The sequence below is a fragment of the Musca vetustissima genome, unplaced genomic scaffold (assembly GCF_032173495.1).
Source record: "Musca vetustissima isolate MV318-11 ecotype Yass unplaced genomic scaffold, APGP_CSIRO_Mvet_v1 utg3344, whole genome shotgun sequence".
Taxonomy (NCBI): domain Eukaryota; kingdom Metazoa; phylum Arthropoda; class Insecta; order Diptera; family Muscidae; genus Musca; species Musca vetustissima.
The window spans coordinates 222,418-245,269 of NW_026885918.1; the positions used below are offsets into that span (position 1 = coordinate 222,418).

At 31.3% G+C, this 22,852-nt stretch overlaps 1 protein-coding gene across 1 annotated transcript; it reads left to right on the forward strand.

Annotated features, from left to right (window-relative positions):
• The first annotated feature begins 3,113 nt into the window (after nucleotides 1-3,113).
• Nucleotides 3,114-20,325, forward strand: LOC133333271 (uncharacterized). Its single transcript, XM_061541586.1, has 8 exons — nucleotides 3,114-3,358; nucleotides 3,425-3,764; nucleotides 5,056-5,242; nucleotides 5,318-6,047; nucleotides 18,830-19,061; nucleotides 19,134-19,318; nucleotides 19,381-20,127; nucleotides 20,194-20,325. Exons 1-8 carry the CDS (start codon nucleotides 3,254-3,256, stop codon nucleotides 20,323-20,325), a joined length of 2,658 nt encoding a protein of 885 aa, XP_061397570.1. The 5' UTR covers nucleotides 3,114-3,253.
• Nucleotides 20,326-22,852: the final 2,527 nt, after the last annotated feature.

Below are 22,852 nucleotides of genomic sequence, written 5' to 3' on the forward strand. Positions count from 1 at the left end.
ATTTACATAGAAAAATAATTATTATTGTAGATCAAACGGAAATTGTTATTCATTAAATTCTAAGGAAATGTATGGAAAATCAAACAGGTGCTTAATCGCTGTTAATCATTAATAGTGAATGTCTTCTTATTTGGTCTCAAGGTCTGTTGGTTGGAAAAACTCATTAGCGACGACTTTCGAGATTCATAATGCTCTAACGAACAAAATTTTAAGCATATTGTCAGATCGAAATATGCGTATGATTTGTTTAACATTTGTAATTAAAATTTTGAAATTTTACACAACACGATTGGGAAAAGCATTAAATAGTACTACAATTGGTGTCAATCTTGAAATTTTATATGGAGATCGCTGGTTGATTTAAGTTAAAGATTTCCACTTTGGAATTTGGAATTATCTTTGGGGTACATAGGATTGTCAAAAGAATGTGGTTTTGAAAATTGTAGAAAACATACTAAAAGGTAACATTACACAACGTAAACGTTATAATCGTAAAGTTAAGTGCGTGAAACAATATTGGTGGTAAATACAAGCTTGGGAAAAGTACCAAATTTCACTAAAATAAGTACCTTTTAAATTGAGTAAAGAAAAAACAATTTTGCAATTTTTTTATGGTTGAGGTAAGTAGGTGGTTTTGGAAATGTATACTTCTAGTGGATAAACATTTTGTAATTTGTACTAAAAATGGTGCATTGCTTTTAAAATAATTGCACTTTCAAAATTTCAAACTTTAGAATATCCTTTATTTGCGAAGGATTTTTCTCGATCACCCTCGCGAAATTTTTGATTTTGCAGTTTTTATTATGCAGTGCTGCATTTATAGTCTTTAAATTAGTATTTAGGTAAGAACAAGAAGAAAAAAATGACAAATGTGGTCCTTCTTTGTGTTTTTTGCCGTTGATTCACGTATGTAAGCCCAATTAAAGAAAAAAATCTTCTGCTTTGGTTTACATTTTCCGGAAATGCCCTTATGCAGCTACTTTGTTGACGAATGACACAACACCCCAATGGTGATCGCAATCGAAATCTGTACTAAATTTGGTATCATTTATTACTCTTGTAATACTTATTTCCAAAAAAATCAAAATTTCAAATATAGGTTCAGCCAAATCCAAATTTAGTATCAGTTAGTACACATTAATATAAATTTTCATAATGACCTTCCATAACAATCTGAAGTAAGAATTTCCAAAACTACCCACTTGCCCCAATCTTGATTTCAAATTTCATGATTCCAGCTCTATCGGTTCACCAAAATCCAAATTGTATCAAATTTAGTACCATTTAGTATATAAGTGGAAATTTCCGTACTACATACATCATGCAATCCAATGGAATTCTAATTACCCAATTTCAGGATACCAGCTCTATCGATTCACTCTAAATCCAAATTGTACCAAAATTTGTGTCATTTAGTACACATTAGTAGTCAGTGATTCTGACTCAAAATTTTAGGATTCTATCTCTATCGGTTCACCCAAAATGAAAATATATTCCAAAAGTAATCTTAATTCCAAATTTCAGCCCTGTCGATTCACCTAAATACAAATTTTATCAAATTTAGTACCCACAAGTACAAATTTCTACGCCATTTCCCAATCCTACACATCAACAGTAATTTTGAATCCAAATTTCATGATTCCAGCTCTGTCGGTTCACCTAAATCCAAATTGTATCACTTAGTACACATCAGTACAAATTTCCATTACTACCTACATCTTACAATCCAATAGAAATCTTATTTCCCAATTTCAGGATTCCAGACCTATGGTTTTATCATAAATCCAAATTGCACCATATTTAGTACCATTTAGTGTACATAAGTTTACATACATATCAGTACTTTTGGTACACATAAGTATACATTTCCAAAACTACCAATCCTACACCACAACAGGAATCACAACTGTAAATTTCAGGAATCTAGCTTTATCGGCTCTCTAAAATTCATATTGTACCAAATTTAGTACACATATGTACGAATTCCCAAAATTACGTACATACCTCAGTTCTAAACTCCAACGGTAATCTTGCATTGTCCTCTGATAATTATTCTATGACTGCTGAACCTAGGTGGCGTATGATTAGCGTTATTACTTATACACATCAGGCGATTCGCATATAAAGAACATAGAAAGATACTTCCGTCTCTACTGTTTTTTAAGATCATAGAATTTTATTCTGATTAAGAGTAAATTAGCTTTTATCCCAAACGAAGTTGCCGGCAGTTGCTAGGATACTATAATTGAATATTTGTGAACAGTTTAAGCTACACATGTGTATACATACTTACTTTTATTGTTTTTATTATTAATTCAAAATAGGAACCATACTTTTGAAGCAAACTATAAAGTTTTTTCATAACTTGAAAATGTTATACACATTTTGGTTATGTTCAAAATCTTATTAAAAAATAACTGTTCCAAAGTTAGTAATGGAAAATTATTACAAACTTCCCAAAAAACACTTGCCTCGTCCACCAAGTTAACTCAGCTTTGTCATAAATCATAAATTGACAACCGTTGACTACCGAACATAATGTTGACATTAAACGATTATAAAATATTGACATTTAGCCAAATATGGCTGCTTAATGTGACCAATAAAATTAGCAAATTAATTATATAGTTGGTGCTTTAAATTTTTCTTTGCAGACATTTGTATGCTCGACGCCTTTGATAATCCAAACGGTGGTTGTTGCTGCTGCTCTTGGTTCATTAACATTTTTACGAGCAAAAACGTTTTTTTCGGTTGTCGGGCATATTTCCATAGGCGCCATAAAGTGCAACCAACAACACATCGTCAGAGTCAGTCGACAACAACAACAACTATAACCAAATAGGCATACCTACCTATAGAGCTAATCTAACGACTGGCCGGTTGGCAATCTATCTGACTGACTCTCTGTGTTGCAGTAAGCAATTACAACAGTTGCTGGCCTCTGTGTCTGTCTATCAGCCAAGATTGCTGCTGTATGACGGCACACCACAGCATTATGACTAAATTATGTTTTGGCCTTGTCTTGGCCATACTGCTGCCGGCGTTGAACTTGTGCATTGCTGTTCAGCTCAATGCTGGTCATCGTTTGCATGGGCACGTGCATGGAACGCATGCGCATGGTCATGTTCCGCGATCTTCATTGGATGTGGTTAAACAATGGAAAGTCTTTACATACAATTTCCTGCCTCATGCACCGGTACAAGATGTGAACTTCTACAATCCGACGAATATTTTATCAACTGGTTTGGCGGTTATGAATGATCGTATTTTCGTGGCCACACCGAAACTATTCTCTGGTGTGCCATCGACACTAAGTTGGATTTCCCGAGGAGAGTACGATGAATCACCAGTGTTGAATGTGAGTTGTAACTTATCATTCTTTTGTGAACAAGTTTATTTATAGAAGTAATTTTTTTTCTTGTAGGCATACCCGGATTGGTCATATTCCACTACTGGACGCACAGATTTCAATTGCAGTGATTTGGTTCTGGTTTCTGTTTATCGCATGCGTGTAGATTCCTGTGGACGCTTATGGGTATTGGATGCCGGCATTTCACGTTCTCTGGAGGATTATGAAAAAACCTGTCCGCCCAAAATATTGGTGTTTGACGTTAAAACAAATCAAGTAGTGCGTCGTATAGATTTTCCAGCTGGTGTGTTGAGGGGCGAGTCGTTGTTCACAAATTTGGTAATTGATGAAACAACTGCGAAGGCTGGTACTTGTGATGATGTTTTTATCTATATATCGGATACAGTGGAACCGGGTAAGTGCTCTATAAATTAATAAAAATATGCACAATATTATTAATATTAATAACAGTTTAAATTCAATTCAAATTCTCATTTGATTTACTTCATCGTTTATGGCCATGATTTGCCGGCATTTGTTGTAAGAATCTTAACAACAAACTTTGTTTAGCCGTTTTTAGCATTGCGTGATATAATTTATGGCAGTGGTTCATTGTTGATTTATTTCATTTCAATTTCAACAAAATGAATTTTAAAGGCCATTTTCGTTTCGGCTGTTTGATTCTATTTTTGAATTTTTTTTTTGGAAAAATTTAATGTTTTTTGGTCTGCTTACCAAATTTAATTTATGTTCGTATATATTTAAGTTATGGACATGTTTTCCTTAAATAATAAAAATTATTATTTAAGATCTTATTATTTATGGAAACAGTTTAAAATTAATTATAAATAGTGGAGGGTATAATAATCGCAGTTTATTGCAAGTTTGTCTTTCCGTTTGCAACATTTGGAAATATTCATCGGAGACATCATAAAGTATATATATTTCTGACCTAATAATGCACTTATTCCAATGCGATTAATGTTCGGGTCATAATTGCGGCCTCTGGAGCGAGAAAAAAAAAACAGAAAAAATACATTTTTCGGTCCATTTCATCCCCTAAATATTAACAGGTCCAAAAAATCAATAGGGGTCTTCTTTGGCCAGAACCGGTCCTACGTGCATAACTGTGGCATATATGTAGATTGCAGTTCTGAAATTTTACAAATGTCTTATGAGGCAATCTAGATGAGCGGGATTAAACGAAATTGAGATACCCATGATAAAAGACACAATGACAGTTTTCATACGATTGCGATGATATGTTACAAAGTTATACTCTTAGAAGTTTGGAATTAAAAAAACTAATGTGCACGATTTGCAATAGATGGCGCTGACGACGGGTTTATACAAATTGCATACGTCCTTTCTTTTTGCTAATCATTTTTTTTTCGAATTGCTGATATTCAAAATGAAAGTGGAGTCATAAGAAAGGTTTAATCGTATAATTTCTTGTGAAATAAATAAAATTTTCAAATGTGATGAATATTAATATGAATCCAAAGAAACATAAGGTGTAAATCCAATAGTTCGATGAGACACATTTTTGCCGTAGCACAGCTGAGCAGAACACTTTTTTCTTGTTTTATTATATTTCTTTCCTGCTCTCTTCACGTTCGAACTTTTTATTATTTAATATGAATTTCTAAACCACTAGTCTTAGTTAACTCCACTATTGATCATAATGTAATAACGTCTCTTTTCAGCCATCGTTGTATATGACAGTGTTCGCGACACCACCTGGCGAGTAACACATCCAGCCATGTATCCAGATCCAGATTTTGCTGAAGCTACTATTTTAAATGATCGCTTTGTGCTTATGGATGGTATTGTGGGCTTCACATTTGATCCGCAGAGGGCAGTTGTTTATTTCCAGCCATTTGCCACTGATAGGTGAGAAAACGAATTTATAAATATTGCAATGAATGCTTTTTTATACAACAACGCTCTCTATTGTTTTCTTTATAGAATATTTTCAGTTACCCGAGAAGTGCTACGAGCCGGACCCATTGCCATTAATCAAGTGCTACCCGTTAAGTTGGTGGGCAAAAAATCCTCACAAGGTATTAGTTTGACAGTTTCACCCATAGATGGTAGCATTGTTTTTAGCCCCGTTACCGAAACTGCAGTCGCAACCTGGAATCCCTTAACAAATGAACAACAAATTCTCGCCCAGGATCAAATCAATTTACAATTTGTATCTGATATGACAGTAACTTCGCACGATAGCGGTTATGTTTATGTGGTCTCCTCGAAATTCCATAGATTCTTTTTGAAAAATCTCGATAAGGAAGAATATAATAATCGCATCATACGTATACCACTGCCGGGAGCCAAGACTGCTGTAGCTGCATATCCACAAAGTTATCAGACAAGTTCATTCCCTGGTCTGCCAATACCACTGCCATTGAATAATTATTATCAACTTACAAATTCGCTACAACCCAAGGCGATTAGTCATCATGGTCTGGATAATGGTTACTTTTCGCGTCCCACAGCCACAAGTCATCCATATGAATTTGAAAATACCGGAATCATTAATTATTCGGTAAAGAATCCTTTTAGCAGTTTGAATCAAGGTGAATCATTCCCGCCACCCAAGGAGTCGAGAAATCAAGATCAATATTCCTTTTTGGAAAGTCTTGCCGAATCGCCTACACATCCCACATCAATTCCACCGATTTTCTATCAACGACATGTTCGAAATGCCGAAGCAAAACATTAAAAAAAATCCATTAATTTCCATTAATTTTCCCTTCCATTAAGTAAAGAACTTCTTCATTAGAGCAAATCCGTGTAAATTTAAAAACAAATATCGTAAGTCGAAGCAGTGTAAGGGGGTAACAGCGAAATGCGTAGCATACTTTAAGGCGTTATCATATTCAGAATGTACTTGCCAGTAGCACAAAGTAAATGTGGAGTGTGTGCGTTAATGAAAAACAAAACATGTAAATATTTAAATATTCGTTTAAACTGTTATACTGTCATAAGTGTGTGTAAATAAATTATTTAAAATAACAACTACAAAACAATTGTATTCTTAACTGAAAATAAGTGACATGTTGGGAAAACTATGTTGGGATTAAATTATCGTGATTGTGAATAAAATATAGCTTAAAAGTTTTCTGCAGAAATACGATTGAAATAAAACTCTAAGAAATATTGATCTAGGGTTTAGTAATTGCACTTTTGATTAATCAACTTTTTGTATTGTTCGTGGAGGTAATCATGGATCTGTCTGCAGCAAAAAAAAAAAATTGTGTTTAGCATAATGACGGATCATGCAGTTCTTTAACATGCAAAATTGATTCGAAGTTGTTTAGTGTTCATAGATATACGGTTTCGAGCAATGACCTGGTTGTCTTTAGGGACCCCATAAAAAATTGTATAAGCGATGTATTTGTAAAATGTTTGGTCTGCTCCGCGGATGATCTATAAATTCCACGGTTGGGCTGAGCCGATAATTCTAGTTCATCGATGCACTTTTGTCGCCGTAATCCACGTCTAATATTATAAAACATATTTTCCAATTATTTTTTTTAATTTATTTTACAAGTCATTGTAACCGTACCGCTTAAAATTTTCAAAATTTCCAATGAAATTTTTAAATAGATCACGAAATTCCTAGTGTTGTCTAGACCTCCAATATATATATATATATATACATAGTAGTGCTCATATCAATGCCCCTTTGCATTTTGCAGGTTAAACATTGTAAAAATTATTAGCAAAAAATAAAAATAAATAAAAAAGACATTACATTTTTCAAGATATCAATCTCAAATGTGACATGTCACAAATGTATATTAAAGAACATTTCAGAGAAATTGTTTTCGTTTAACTTCTTTAGTTGGAAAATACAATGTGGTAAATTGCTAATGTTCATACAAACAGAAATAAATCATTAACCTTTTATCATCTCAACGCTTTTTTCAGATGATATACTGTCACCGTACCGACAAAGATTAATTAGATGTTACTTTGTTTTTAGTTTTTTGTTTTTGTTACCGGCTTGTCAGAGAAATAAGAAAAAACCCCAATGCCGGTTTGTGTGTTAAGATTATTATTATTTTTTTGTTCGGTCAGTTTTATGACATCTACATTTAAACGTGTTTAGCCCGTGCTAATGATTGTCTAGATGTATACTAAAATTTTATAACATTTGTGTAGTTATAATTGAGAGATATGTTGATAGTTTGACGTTTTTCGGATTATCTCATTTATCGTATCACGCTACAGTGTTTTAATATCAGCACAATAACCTCTTATTAAATTTTAGTTTAGACCAGATAAAACTTATAATACCACAGTGCTTTAAAGCAAATATTGTCAGCCATATACGCTACAGTCTCTCTTTTCGTCAATCGTTTTTAATGATAACTAATTTATTTATGCCCACCACTACTTTAAAGCTAAATTGGAAGTTAAATGTTGTCCCATAATTCTCTCGTATGCGTAAATAACCCCTGAGTACAGAATCGATTTTTTTTCGTATCTGATAATGAGATTTGTAACATTTCAAATTATTTTTGACCAACTATTTATATTATTTCCAATGTGGTTTAATATTTATTTTTGCCTCCCCAAAGAAAGCTGATTCATATTTAAAATAAGCTTGTCCTAATATTTTTTATTAATTTTAAATATTTGTAATTTAATATTTATATTTACTGTGGTTTTTATTATTAAAAATGTATGCCCTTCCTTATATCTTCACTGATGCTCTCAATTGAATAACCATGTAACTGAATTGTCTAGGTCATGATCTGTCATTGTGCTTTAAATCTTTGATGTTTTTACTTTCCTTTACGCCGATATTTATTTTTATTTTCCAAGCATTCCAAAGTGTTTAACAAATTACATGATATTAAGAGGCGACGTGTATAATTTTTTTGTAAACCACAAGAGCCAGAAGGTTTTGTAAACATTATTACACACATACGAACTTATTTAGATTTTAAATACTTAAAAAAAACAATGCCAACATATTGGCTATATTGTAAACATGAATTGGAATGGGATAATAATTCAAGAGTTGTAAATCAGAATGAGTGTAATTTTTTATCCTATCATAAGTAATTTCTGATGGTGACCTCTAGTTACGCTCTCACACACTTACTCACAATTTAGTTCTGTTCAACAGTAAATTAGTGTTATGATTGAAAATCCAATTATTTATCAGAACGTTCCTGTTGAATTGATTACAGTAAATATTACCCTATACTTGCAGGTAATATTATTAATGGAACATTTTGGAAGAACATATCGCTCATTTGTTGCAAGACAGGCATAAAAAAGATTTTGCAGAAAATGTGTTTTAAACTTGCACAGACATTACATAGAACAGAGGTTATTCTATAGGTCCTATATTATAGCAAACAATCGTGCATCATTAACTCGAAAATCACGTTTTATGAGCTTTGCCAGTCTTGCAGCAATTGAGCGATATTGTACTGGCCGCTCTTTATTTATGAAGAAAGTATTCGCAATCGGTCTTTTACGTAGCTAATTTGGATAGTTGGCGAGTATTTTAAAATTGTCATGTTCCTGGTCAGAACATGTTTTGATGCCAATTTGAACATGTCAGCATGCCTGTTCATTTGCCTATCAATAGGTGGCGATGACGACGGGTTTATAAAAATACACACCTCATATTTTTTTCGTATTTCATATACATATTAAAATAATAGTGATGTCATATGTAAAATAAATACGATTTTAATATTCGATGTTACTAAAAATCAAATAAGGGCTTAGTTTTCAAAGAAGATACTATAATCAATCAGAATACCCCATGAAATGTTCCAAAACATGACAACTCTGTAAACAGTTTTTGATATCATAGCGGATAGCGGGTGTTCTAAGCTATACATATTCATTAAAAATTTGTGAAGAATCTAAGATAAATGTGATTTTTTTATTTATGATAACAACACTGGCAAACCCTTGTCGTTAGCGCCATCTATTGAATGGGTAGATTTAAATACTTTTGACTTATTGCAATGACATTGGTTAAATTTTTTATAGTTTCTGGTCACATAAAAATAGAGATGTGATCATCTGTTCCAAAATAATAAGCTTAGAAAGTAGGGTTGAAATACCGATGTACCTGATTGGAATCACGCCACTCAATAGATGACGCTCACAACGTGTTCTTAAAAGATGCATACCTCATTCCTTTATACATAACTTTTTCCGAATTGCAGACAGCTTGTGATATGAAATTAAATTCTAAAGCATAGTTTTTCACTTTTCTGTTACAACGGTTGCAATAAGATATTCTAAACTACAAATATGTGTTTTATACAAATATACGATTATGCAAAATTTAAACCTCATATATGACATATTGGGTCACCATATGTTGGAATAACTCCTCGTAAAAAATAATTGTGCTGGCATATTGCATTTTTACAATTTGTTCCGAATTAAATTAGAAATGATAATAATATTTTTGATATACGTTTAGACGTGACAATTAGAGTGTATTCAAATAATTTGTTATATTAGTTAATTTTAACTTCATGCCTCCTTATGTGTCCATATCCCAAATTTGTTATGGACGTGTTCCAACCAAGTTCAAAATATTTACAATCAGATATATATGCATGGAATTCAAAACAAAAACAAAACACGTTAACATGGTGTTAAGTTCGGCTCGGCGAACTTTTTATACCCTCCACCATAAGGATGATATTCAGTATGTGTAAAATTAATGGGTGCTCCTAGGGGAAAACTCATGTTATGATTGGACCTTGATTAAGAGAAAGGTGATTGAAATTCTCAAAATTTCCAAGAGTGAGCCTACCGTCATATGGGGCTATAATAAAATGGTGATTAGTATTGATATTTTTTGGTAGTGAGATTTGACAGCGAATAAGAAAGCACGATGCAAAAAAGCCAATTCGGTTGGAAAAACGTGTCCTAAATTATCAAAATATTGACTTGGGTCAATATTAATATTATTTTTAGTGTGGAGATGTGATAAAACCATTACGAGAAACCAAAATACCAAATTACATCAAATTTGATTGAAAACGTGTCAAAAATCCCCATTTTGGGGAATTCCCTTTTATGGGGGCTACCCTGAAACTTCGGGTTATTTTTAAAAGTTTTAGTATCACCTATATCAGATTTTTGTACTGTGAATTCCTTCTGACGCAAAATGCCAAATTACTATCACTTCGATAAGATGCTCCTGCTAAACCTTGGGGCCATTTCAAAATATGGACCCATAAATCCAATTTTCAATATCAAACATCTCGGCAACACTAGCGGTTCATTCTTATGGTGGACGATATAAAAACGCCCTTAGAGATATTTATATTTTATTCTGGAATTTTTGGGAATTACATTTTTTTCTTTTATTCCAAATCAAAAGCCCCTTTCAAAATTTTTATGGGAATACCAATTCACATCGAATTGAGTAATTTACTCAATAATCTTGACACAAATCAATTCTTAATGCGGGTCAATATCCCCACTTTGGGACAAAAACTACTATAATAAAACCCCACGATCACATATAATTTAGTATTGATTAACCCTTTTTTAGAACTACATACATACACTAAATTCGACATTGAATGTCTCAAAATTACTAACGCAAGTAACACGCACTGTTCAATTCTGTCAACCTCACTGCTGCTGGCTGTAGATTAGCAAATCTTCTTTTTTCTCTTGATGAGAAATTTCGTTGGGAGCAAAAACAATCTCCCTGATCGACTGAGCTAGCCAGCTGGGTGGTGTCATCTCTGATGAAAAAAAAATATTCTTTAAAACCAGCTTCGACATTCATTCATTCTGCAAGTGTAAGCTACCGAGAACGGACGCGCGTACGGAATAAACATCTTGTTCGATACGAACTTGTCGTGCTAAAAAAACAGCAACAACTACAACGCCAGAAAGTAAAATCACACATAAACAAATATTTTATTAACAAATTAAGAAGGTATTTAGCCATCATTTGAAATATTTGATTTCAACAACAACAACAAAAACAACTCGAAAGTCATAAAAACAAATTCCTTAAAAACAAAATGTAACAGACCAGGCAAATGCCGGAATTTAACGTGCGACAGTTTTAATCATAAATAAATCTTCTGATTACTTTATTTTGTTAATCAATAATAATGTTCAAAAGTTCAATATCGGTTTAATTAATTAACAAAATACGCAAAATTTTCGAAAAAAAAAATCGTTGTATAAAGTGAAAACAGATATAAAGAAATTTCAGTCGTAAAATGACAAAAATTTTGAATAAATTATTAAAAAAAAAACTGATTATGACAAAATAAGATTATGTACATACATTAATTAATGTATTTATTTACATATATTATAATATAAAGCTTTTAAAAATAACTTGTTGATAAATATGGATATTTGGTGAAATCAACTTTTTTTGGTCAAAACAAAATGATATCAAAATAACATCAGTGAAAATCTTTCTTGCGTATTGTCTTGAGTGAAAACAAGAAGTTTATAAAAAAAACCAGGAAACAGGTGTCTTATCTAGAATAACTTAACAAAAAACTGTGAATTAAAAAACATGTGCGAAATTTTATACACATACAGATGTGATTCTTATATACAAGCTCATCAGTTTCTTGTTTTGTTTAGGTCTTGTCATCATCTCCTTCATCATTTAACAAACATGATTATTAAGTGATTCGTATTATAGGACAATATCTGTATGTAGCTCACATTTTATTATTATAAATTGTTATACATTTTACATTACCACAGAATTGGGCGCTGGAAGTAAACCCGTATAACAGGTTTGCAGAAAACTTTGGGGTACAACTTTTTAAATTGTTTTTTTTTTGCGCACGATTACGGCTAAAAATAGTTCGAAACAACAAACTATTTTTAGCCATAATCCGCTTCATCACTTTGATTTTTTTGCCGACTCCGAAGTAGAACTACTTTTCGATATAGTCACTAAAAAGGAGTCCTAATCAACGTTAAAAATTTAGAAAATCCAAAGTAGGGGAATAGAAACTTCCTCAAAAAGATACAGTGGCGGAAAAAGTAATAATATCGTTTCTATATATATATATATATATATATAATGTCACTAGTATTCACTTCAGATTTATGCATAGACATAAGAACTAATGAAGAACACCGTGAACATCGAAATTGTTCTTTATTAATGTCCTCCCACATTCAATTTACTTAATTTGCCTGCTGAGAAAGTTTTATCAAATCTTTCTTCATGGTATAACTCACAATTCGTAGCATTTTCATATGTGTTACACATATAAGTGGCAATGGCTCAATTATAGGAAAGATGTGGAAGTGATAGAAATATAAATTTGACAGATTTTCATTCATGTTTTTCAATTTTATTTTGAGGATTCAAAATAAATATAATTTATTTGTTTGTTAACATTTTTCTGTCAAATGACGTTGACACTAGTATAACTTACAACAACAAATTTCCATGTGGTTGTTGTATCCTTTGTTGTACAACAACACTTGCTGTTACCTTCTATTATTATACCATGCAAAATGGTAATGTTAGACGCGCAGTCATATCCTTGACCTCTCGTTATGTTTATTATAAAGGCCAATAATTATTTTACTGTTAATCCTTCAACTTCCACTTAGCAAAGAAAAGATTCATTGTGTTCTTTTTAATACCTTTTCTCAATGACCACTTTATGCCTTTGTTCATTCAATATATCGGAAGCTTGTTTTTCCTTAATTTATTATATACGTTTAGAAACATCTTTCATTCTCGTTCTGAGTCCTTATCGTGGGCGGTAAATTTTTTATAGGGTACGACAGACATAATTTTGGGGCTTTGAAATGAAGGAGGGAGTGAAGGGCAACCACCAGACCTTTCGTATAATCGCTAATACAAAATTCTATTGTATATCTTCATAAGATAATATTATTATTTTTTATTGAATTGGACTAAAAAGCGACAGTAAATTCAGCCCCATAAGGCAACATCGAGAGTTGGATGATTATTCATTTAAACCGTTAGTTGTGGTTTCAAAGTCAATTCAATTACCGTTTTATAATATGAACTATAGTACCAGAAGAAATTTCTCGTCCGGATTGGATATACAGTTCGTCGGATTCATCCGGTTCATATGGTAGTATTCTGTGTGTGGTAAGAGTCCATGTGTGCGCCAATCAATTTTAACATTCATATCTATTCCTTATTTATGTTTGACAAAAATATTAAGTGCAACGTCTAAAAAGCAACAAAAAAATTTGCCAGCCGTTAGAAAATCGCCAACAATTCATTTTTTTTACTTTTGGATGATATATTAGAATATATAACGGTATGGAAAGATTTGGTTCAAATCAGATACTCTATTCGCTTCATACAAGTTTAAACTTTTTTTAAATCTGGATAATTTGTGTCAGACAATTGGGGGTGTAAAACTGACATTTCTAGTATTAAATGCCTTAATTCCACTTCTGCGTACATCCCTGCTATAGCCCTGCATATTTAGGGCCTCATATGATCGCTTTTGAGTGATCTCCATCGAAAAAAGTGGAGCAAATGGTCACTTACACTACTTTAATACTTTTTGTAGTATTTTAAGAGTACTATCAGTGGTAAAGAAATTATGAGCCTCCGGTTTTTATCTTTTGAGATCAAAACCACAAAAGACGTTAGACATCATTGCAAATAATGGGAGAACTCTGCGAATTGTGTGAACATTTTGAACTTTGAACTCGTAGTCTTTACATAAATAAGGAATGTTAAGCATTATTATTGAACTTTCAAGATTTCGCCGGTCCTTTTTGCGAAGGATTTCACTCACGCGAAATTATTGATTTTGCAGTTTTCTATTACTGCAGTAAATACATGTGTAGTCATTAAATTAGTATTAATGCAAGAACAAGAAGAACAAATGACAAATGTCTTTCTTTGTACATTTTGCGTTACTTCATAATTGCCGTAAAATGATTGTTTAGCCATCACCCTTATAAACGTCAATCTATTGTCTGAACATACATCTGAGTTTCTTTACATTATAAAACAGATGGACCAGCAACGTCAAGTTTTATGAACTATTGACACAAAAAACGTATAAAGTCAATATGGAGTTGTAAGAAGTAACGAGTTAATAATAACAATGTGCAACAAAATTTTGGAGAACGAGTATATTAAGAACACAGAAATACAAATTCGCAATTGATCAAGTTTTTCAGTTACGACGTTAAGCACTTTTTGCTGGTAACTCTAAAATGCACGAAGAAAAAACTATATATGTTTGCGTCTATTGTAAGTTATTTTAGAGATGGTATACCTTAATTAAATTAAATGAGGAATATTTTTGAAGAATTTATCCTTCTTATATATATTTGACAATTTTGTCCTCCTGTGTTCTTTATATACTCGCCAAAGAATAACATGAGCTCCATTGTGTTGCATAGTGTAATTATTCAAAAATAAAACCGCAGACATTTAAAAAAAACATATTGAAATTACTCATTTTCGTATTGTCATCAATTGAATGAAATAAATATTGACGAATAGCCATAAAGTGTGAATATGACGCTAATGAATACAAGTAATTCCGGTGAAATATGTTGGCGTTTTTGCCATGAATTTAATAAATATATGCGAAATCATAATTTAAAATCACTGGTCGTTGAATTGATTATTTAAACAAATGGTTATATATATTTTTCTTAAGAAGAATTTTTAAGTATTTCCCCATTTATTTATTTTTTTGCATACATGTGTATTCTATTTAATTTTTTTCACAATAAAATTATTGCTTAATATTTACTCTTTTCGCAATACATTAAGCAAATAACTGTAAATATATATTTATTCTTTAAATAACAATGAACTTAAACGGGTTATTTGACACTGACAATCGTTGATAACGAACGCATTTTATTAATAAATTCATTAAAAAAAATATTTTTTTTAATTTTATACGAATACATAATAATTAGATGTTTTTTTTTTTGAAATAGCAGACTACTTATTGATAACAATAACAACGAATTTGAGATAAAACAAAATATTCTGATGTTTCGAATATTCATGACTGGCAAGTATTTCTAAAACACTTGTTGGAAAGAGATTAAATAAATAGATGAATGATTTGAATGAAATACGCTCATACCTTAATATTTCGGTTTGATTATCACTGAAAATTGCCTAACCCCGTATGACCTACTTGAAAGTAAAAAATGGGACTATACCAATAAATAATATGTTTTTGAAATACAAACAATTGCTACGTCACAAATAACAATTTTATACGAATACATAATAATTAAATGTTTCTTTCGAAATACTAGACAATTTGAGATAAAACGAAATATTCTGATGTTTCGAATATTCATGACTGGCAAGTATTTCTAAAACACTTGTTGGAAATAGATTAAATAAATATATGAATGATTTAGAAAATACGCTAATAGTTTAATATTTTTGGTTTGATTATCACTGAAAATTGCCTAACCCCGTATGATCTACTTGCAAGTAAAGAAGGGGACTATACCAATAATATGTTTTTTTAAATACAAACCAATCGCTACGTCACAAATGACAATAACAAATACTACAAAACAATTTTATTTTATTATTTCAAAACATTGTATTGGAAATACATTTTAGTAGCACTGAGATCAGTCTGGTTGTACCACACAAGGTTACCTGAAGTCGTAGGTAATCCCAAAATTGTATAGGTGTTTCCAATAGGAGGTGTTATTGTGACATTTGAAAACAATTCAGTTTTTATACCCTTAGCTCACATTCAAAATTCCTAAAAGGCTGTCAAAGGCTAAATTAAGTATATTAATGCTCCCGGAACTTCTCAATTGCCAAAATAAACTTTTGAATCTTTTATTTCGTATTCAGAACTAATTGTAAGACTTTTAACATCATATATTTCAGGCCAGTTTCGTAAACAGTCATAAATACTGTCACCTTCATTATTATGCTTGATTTAAAAGGTCAATAAACGTTTTCCGCAAGACTTCATTATGCAATTAAATAAATATATAAATATGTGCAAAATTGAAACGAAACAGTATGTATCGTAAACAATTATCTTTATTAGTCAAACCCATGCATAAAAATAAATAAATAAAACAAATAAATTTTCATTAAGGAATTTTTATACAATATTTGTTAAAGTTATGTATATTTGAAGTCGCGTGACTGAGATAAAAACCGGAGGCTCTCAATTTGTTACCATTGATAATGCACTTGTTTCTATATGAAGGAGTTGCCAGATCGAAACAAATTTAACATGTGTTTATAACAGTGATGGAATTTTCCAAAACACTTAACTTTTTCTGTTTATAAGTATTTAGGATGTGTTACAAAAAATTAATTGTGTTTCATTTACTTAACAATAAAAATTTTATTTTGATTCCGTCGTGTGAGCGACTGCGGAAAGGAACAGAATTCGAATGATTTGGACCAAATTCATTTGCTTCAAAATATATCTTATTTATTTTTGTTTTGAATCAATTATGTATTTTAAGAAAGCAAAGGAGTTGGGTCACACAAATTCGCCCGTTTCCAATTTTACAGAAACTGGCTAACATTTTTAAAAATAACAACTTCTAGTCAAATTTTTTTATCGTTAATTACTTGCTACACAAAAAAGATTCAAACAAATGCTGCATACTAAAAAATAATTTGCTGGTTCAGTTGATTTCATCAGCATCATTTCGTTCTATCCGATTAATGAAGTTATCAATCGCTAATGAGATTTGTATACAAATATCAATACAAAAAATACAACCTGTTTTTGATCAATGACATGGTTTTATATATCGCATAATTTTAATTTTGGCATACCAATTAATAGCGAATAGCAGAACAGACGAACACACTTCTCTATTTTCTAAATATTTTTTTAAGGAATAATTAAAATACATACAAATATAAATATCTATGAACTCTTTTCCAACATTTCCTACACCACTATGGACCAGACACCCCATTTTTTGGCCATAATTAGAGCAATGGCTTTATGAAATAAATAAATATCAAATCGTAATCAGCATCATCGAAATACGCTGATTACGATTCTGCAACAAAAACGTAAAACTTGAATAGGGTGGATCGAAATGACGGTCAAATTTTTTAAAAGTTGAATTAATTAAATTATTTTTGAACTCGTTTTGTAGAGCTATGGTCACTGTTTACAAATGGGAAATCAAATTTTGAAATCATTTAAAATAAATCCTAAATGACGGATCAAATATAAGAAAAAAATAACAAAAATGTCATCTCAAAAAACACAAACATTAGAGGGATACTATTATGGTTTTTGATAATACGAACATAAAATACCAAATTACAGCTAAATTGGTTGAAGGTTACGCAATATCTTCCAATTTTATAATCGGCATGCTATGTTAGTAAATATGTGTTTATTACATTTGTAAAGGCAATTTTCAGGGACCATTTTTATATTATCGACAATAACTCTTAAATTAAAGGTCACAAGATTCTGGACAGAGAAAATAACAAGGCGTTGATTCATTACTGTCTGCCACTAGGTTCTGAACCTCCATTTTTTGTTAGTTCTGTAAGTGGAATTGAATTTTTAGAACATTTCACCTAAAAACACTCTGAAAATAATATAAAGGAAAAAATACATTTTTATTTATATATTAAAATTTAATCTTATATGTTTGTTCTTTATAGTCTGCCCGTTGGTTGAAATATGACAAAGCTCATTTATTTGGTCCAAAGTATGTTATTGAAATTGGGAAAAATCGTTTTCGATTTACATATAGCTCCCATATATAGTTTCATACATTTTAAGTAAGTTATGTACCGAAACCCCAAAGTTAAGCCGATTGCCAAAAATCGTGCATAGCGTACTGAAATTACTATAACGTGTGTAAGTTGTGCAGCAAAGACAGAAGTTAGTATAGCCTAACGTGTGTTAATTTTTGTTGAAATCGGTTCAGTTTTAGATATATCTCCTATTTTTGTCCGATTTTCTGTAAATGGTGCACCAAAGATAGGCCGATTGGCACAACATTTTGTAAAACGTCAATGTAAGCTAACGTGTATCAAGTTTTGTTGAAATTTGTAGTTTTTCAAATATAACAATAACATCATTCCTACGAGGAATATATAGCCTAAGGCCGGACGTTGAGTGCTCATATAAGTCATATTTGGAATTTCCCGGCAGAATTGCACATCTCCTATAGGGATTTTTTCTTATCAACAAAAAAGTGATGGGAAGTCCCTGATAGGTGGTTACAAATGTATTTATTAATTAATAATGTTTAATCATTTTCGAATTTTGACAAATTTTGGAAAGTAAAAAAAATTATACAGCTTTCCCAGTTCTTTGGAATTTGACGTTGCTCCCTGTTTCAAGATTATAACATTATCTGCTAATGTTATTTAATGTGTTAGTTAGCAATTTTTGTTTTGTTTTTTTCAAACGAATACAAATGAAAAATGTTTACTCTAATGATTAATGTATATTTTATTTGGAATTCATTTCATTTCAGATTACGATGACGATATTTGCGTCATTAATATTTGCAATACTGTTGATCAATAACAGTTGTTGTAATGGCTACAGCAATAAGCCCATTATGGATAAAAATCTACAGGTACCCTATGCATGGAATATCTTAGAATATAGTTTCCCCACTGATGCTGATCGCAGAGCTGCGATTGCAAATGATAACTATGTACAGAGTAATGGACTACCCATCGATGTACAGCCGCATTATTCAAGTAAGATATTATCAGGTTTTAAAATTTGCTATAACTTTTACATAAATTTGCTTTTTTTTACTGTTATTTTAGAAAATAAACCTGTGAGAACATTTGTGACAATACCCAGATTCCAAACTGGCATTCCGTATACCTTGGCCATCATATCAAATAAAATGGGTCCTAATGGACCCATACTAGAACCATATCCCTCCTATCGGTCCCACAATGTTAATGGTGATGATTGTGATCAAATAACATCGGCATTCAGAGTTGCGGTAAGTTGAAAATATGCGAATAATACTTCTAAGTTATTTTTCAATTTCATGTTTAATTCCAGATAACCGAATGTAATCAAATGTGGATCATGGATTCCGGATCTGTGGGTTTGGAGACACGTTGCGCCCCACAACTGCTACTCATCGATTTGAATACCGATCAACTGATACATCGTTACAGATTCAATACCACCGTTTATACACCATCCGCCTCATTGCTAGTCACTCCCATTGTTGTTGTCAAAGATCCGCCACCAAAGGGTCGCTGCCGAAATGCCATGGTCTATGTGGCCGATGTCAATTATCATGGCCTAATTGTTTACGATTACAATGCCAATAGTTCATGGCGTTCGGAACACAAATATATGTATCCTGATCCAGATTATGGTACCCATACTGTGGCTGAAGATTCCTTCACTCTCATGGATGGTATTATTGGTATGACTACAGACAAAAGACATCTGTTCTTCCATCCCATGGCCAGTATCACCGAATATACAGTTCCTTTGCATGTTCTCGATAATTCATCGCATTTTACACAAGGTGATGGTGCTTTAGAAGCCTTCATGCCATTGGGTAAACGCAGCAGTGAATGTGTAGCCACGGCCACCGACAGTTGGGATAATGTATATTGTGTAACCTTTAATCCCATTGAATTGATATCCTGGAATGTTAGTACACGTTACCATAACAGAAACTTTAAAAAGATACCCATTTCTAAGGATATTTTGGAATTTGTTAGTGGCATGAAGGTGGTGATCAATAATGAGGATAAAGAAGAACTGTGGATGATTTCAAATCGATTCCAGGTAAAAGAGTGATAATACTTATAAAATATTTAAAATAAATTAATATTATTTTAATTTTATTTACAGAAAGTAGCTGCTGAAACCCAAAAAACCAATGAACTGAATTTTAGAATATTAATTTATACCTTAGGTGCTCCACGTGTACCTTCTAGTTCAAATGTAAATGATTTACACACTAGATTAGTTTTTAGCAGTTAATTCAATAACAAAATAACTGTACAAATAGTTACTGAATTAATATTAATTACTTTAATTTATTGTTTTCTTCAAATAAAATCAATATTATTTCAACAAATTGTTTTATTTTCGGGATTTTACATCCAACTTTCTTCCAGAATCCGGAATTTCCAAAAAATAACTAAAACGAATATGTCATTATGGATCTCATCGTAATTACTGCATCCGTAGCTGCTATATTCTGTAATATACAATTAAATAGAGATAATTATTGAACAATCATTCACACACGATCACACATATACACACATACAACAGTTGCATTCATTGATTTATTTTCAAATTACGAATGGATTTTTTTTTTCTTTTTTGATGTAACATCAAAATAAGCCTTTCCACCTGACTGAACAATTAAAATTCAATTTATTTTAAGACAGTAGAAATAATTAAGTACGATAACCCTTAAACCACTGCCATGGCCTACAAATGTTCAACATCAATGGTGATATATAATTACATTCATAATTATGGGATTTTAAAGATAATTATGACATTATTACCCTTTTAATTGAGAGCAACATTAAATTTTTTGTTTCCGGATACATCTTTTAGTCGGAAAAATGGAAATAGTATAAAATAAAATAAGATAATGTAATTTTTGTTTTTATTCTCTTTAATTTGGCTATCAATTTTGCTAATTTTCGGAGTATAAATTAATACAATGTAGTACTAAATTGCAGGATATATTTTTTAATCAAGGGATCATTGATCCCATTTTCAAAATAGAAATATGTTTGCACTATATGAATTGATATTATACATATTCACATATTTTTAATTAAATTATCGGTTAATTATCGGTTAAAAAAAATTATTCAAATTCAATAAAAAAAACTTGGCATCATTTATAAATGGTCTTATATTTCTCTAAAATAAAGCATACTTTTAGGAGCCTTCGTGTATTTTCCATTTGGATGAAATCGAATTAAAATAAATGAAAACTATATCTAAATCAGTAGGCCTATTCTGTAACTTTTTAACAATATTCGATTTTGTTTATATTACAATAACAAAAGAAATTTAAACAATACTGAACCGATTTTCATGAAACTTAGCACACATCCTTCTAGACTCAATTCAGTACGCTATGCAAAATTACGTAAAAATAAAAAATATAGGTGCTTTAGTGCACCATTTGCATAAAATTGTACGGAAATATATGTGTTAGCTGTATCTAAATCTAAAACCTAGACTAAATATGGAACAAACATAGCCTCATGGGTGCATAATTTATATAAAATCGGACGAAAATATTAACCTATATATCTACATCTTAACCGATTTTTACAAATCTTAATACACATTACCATTAACTCAATTCAGTACGCTGTGCACAAATTGTCTCAATCGGAAAAGTCAAAATCCATCCACAGTAGTTTGTAAAAAACCGCTTTAAGGGGAGCCCTCCGCATTCTCGGTATCAAAAAATGTTTTTAATTTAATTCGAATCTGCTATAATTCTAGAATGTCCCTGCAAAATTTCAAGTGAAAATCCCAAGAACTCTTGAACATATAGCCGATTTATTGTGTCAGCATCAAGTGATGGCAAGAGCGATTTTCAAACTTTAAACGCATTTTTCTCGAAACAGTTTTTTTACGAATGGCGGGAACGATAACTCAAAAACTAATAATCCAATCGGATCCAAATTTCGACACGTTTCTCTGAGAGTGTATAGTTCTCGTATGAATTAGGATAAAGCCAATCGGTGGAGATCTTCTTGATTTTTTAATTGAGTTTGTGGTCAAAAATAGGCGATTTTCAAAAAAAAAAATTAAAGTTCCGCCATTTTGTTAATTGTTGTGCGAAGTCAATAATCCTAGTTCATACAAGAGCTAGACAAGTACTCTTTCTAATACCGTTGGAATTTTCGGATTCCGATGTTCCAGTGAGAAGTTATCATGCCCGCCATAAAAAAAGACTTTTCTTTGATCACAAAAACTAACAACAAAAAACTAATAAACAGTTGTTTTTTTATAAAAACAACAAACTGGGATTAAACCTGACTATTTTGCAAAAACAAAATACAAATGGTATCCCAAATAACCCGCCAAACACTACTAAAAATTTTTATAAATAATTTTTCTTCCTTTTTAAATCTTCAAATATATATGTGCAAAGTTACAAACCTTAACAAGCATTGGTATTCATTTACCAGCCCATTTAAAATCTTAAAAATAAGAAATCGAGAATAAAAAATAAAGCAAATTTTACAAACGACTGTTAATTTTAATTTCATCTAGGCAATTTTAATAATACATTTCATTATTAATTCTTTTATGTTGGAATAATTGAAATTACTTAAAGATTCTGTTTTTCTTGTCATTGATTGCGCAGATTCTGCAGATTACATTCATTAGAATTTTGTATATTTCATTAATTTTTCCTCCACATAATCCGTCACATAATTTTCATAGAAAGGTTTTTTTTTTAATTTTAAAATATTTGCTTCTTTCATCGCTATATAAGTTATGATAACCTCTGTGGCAT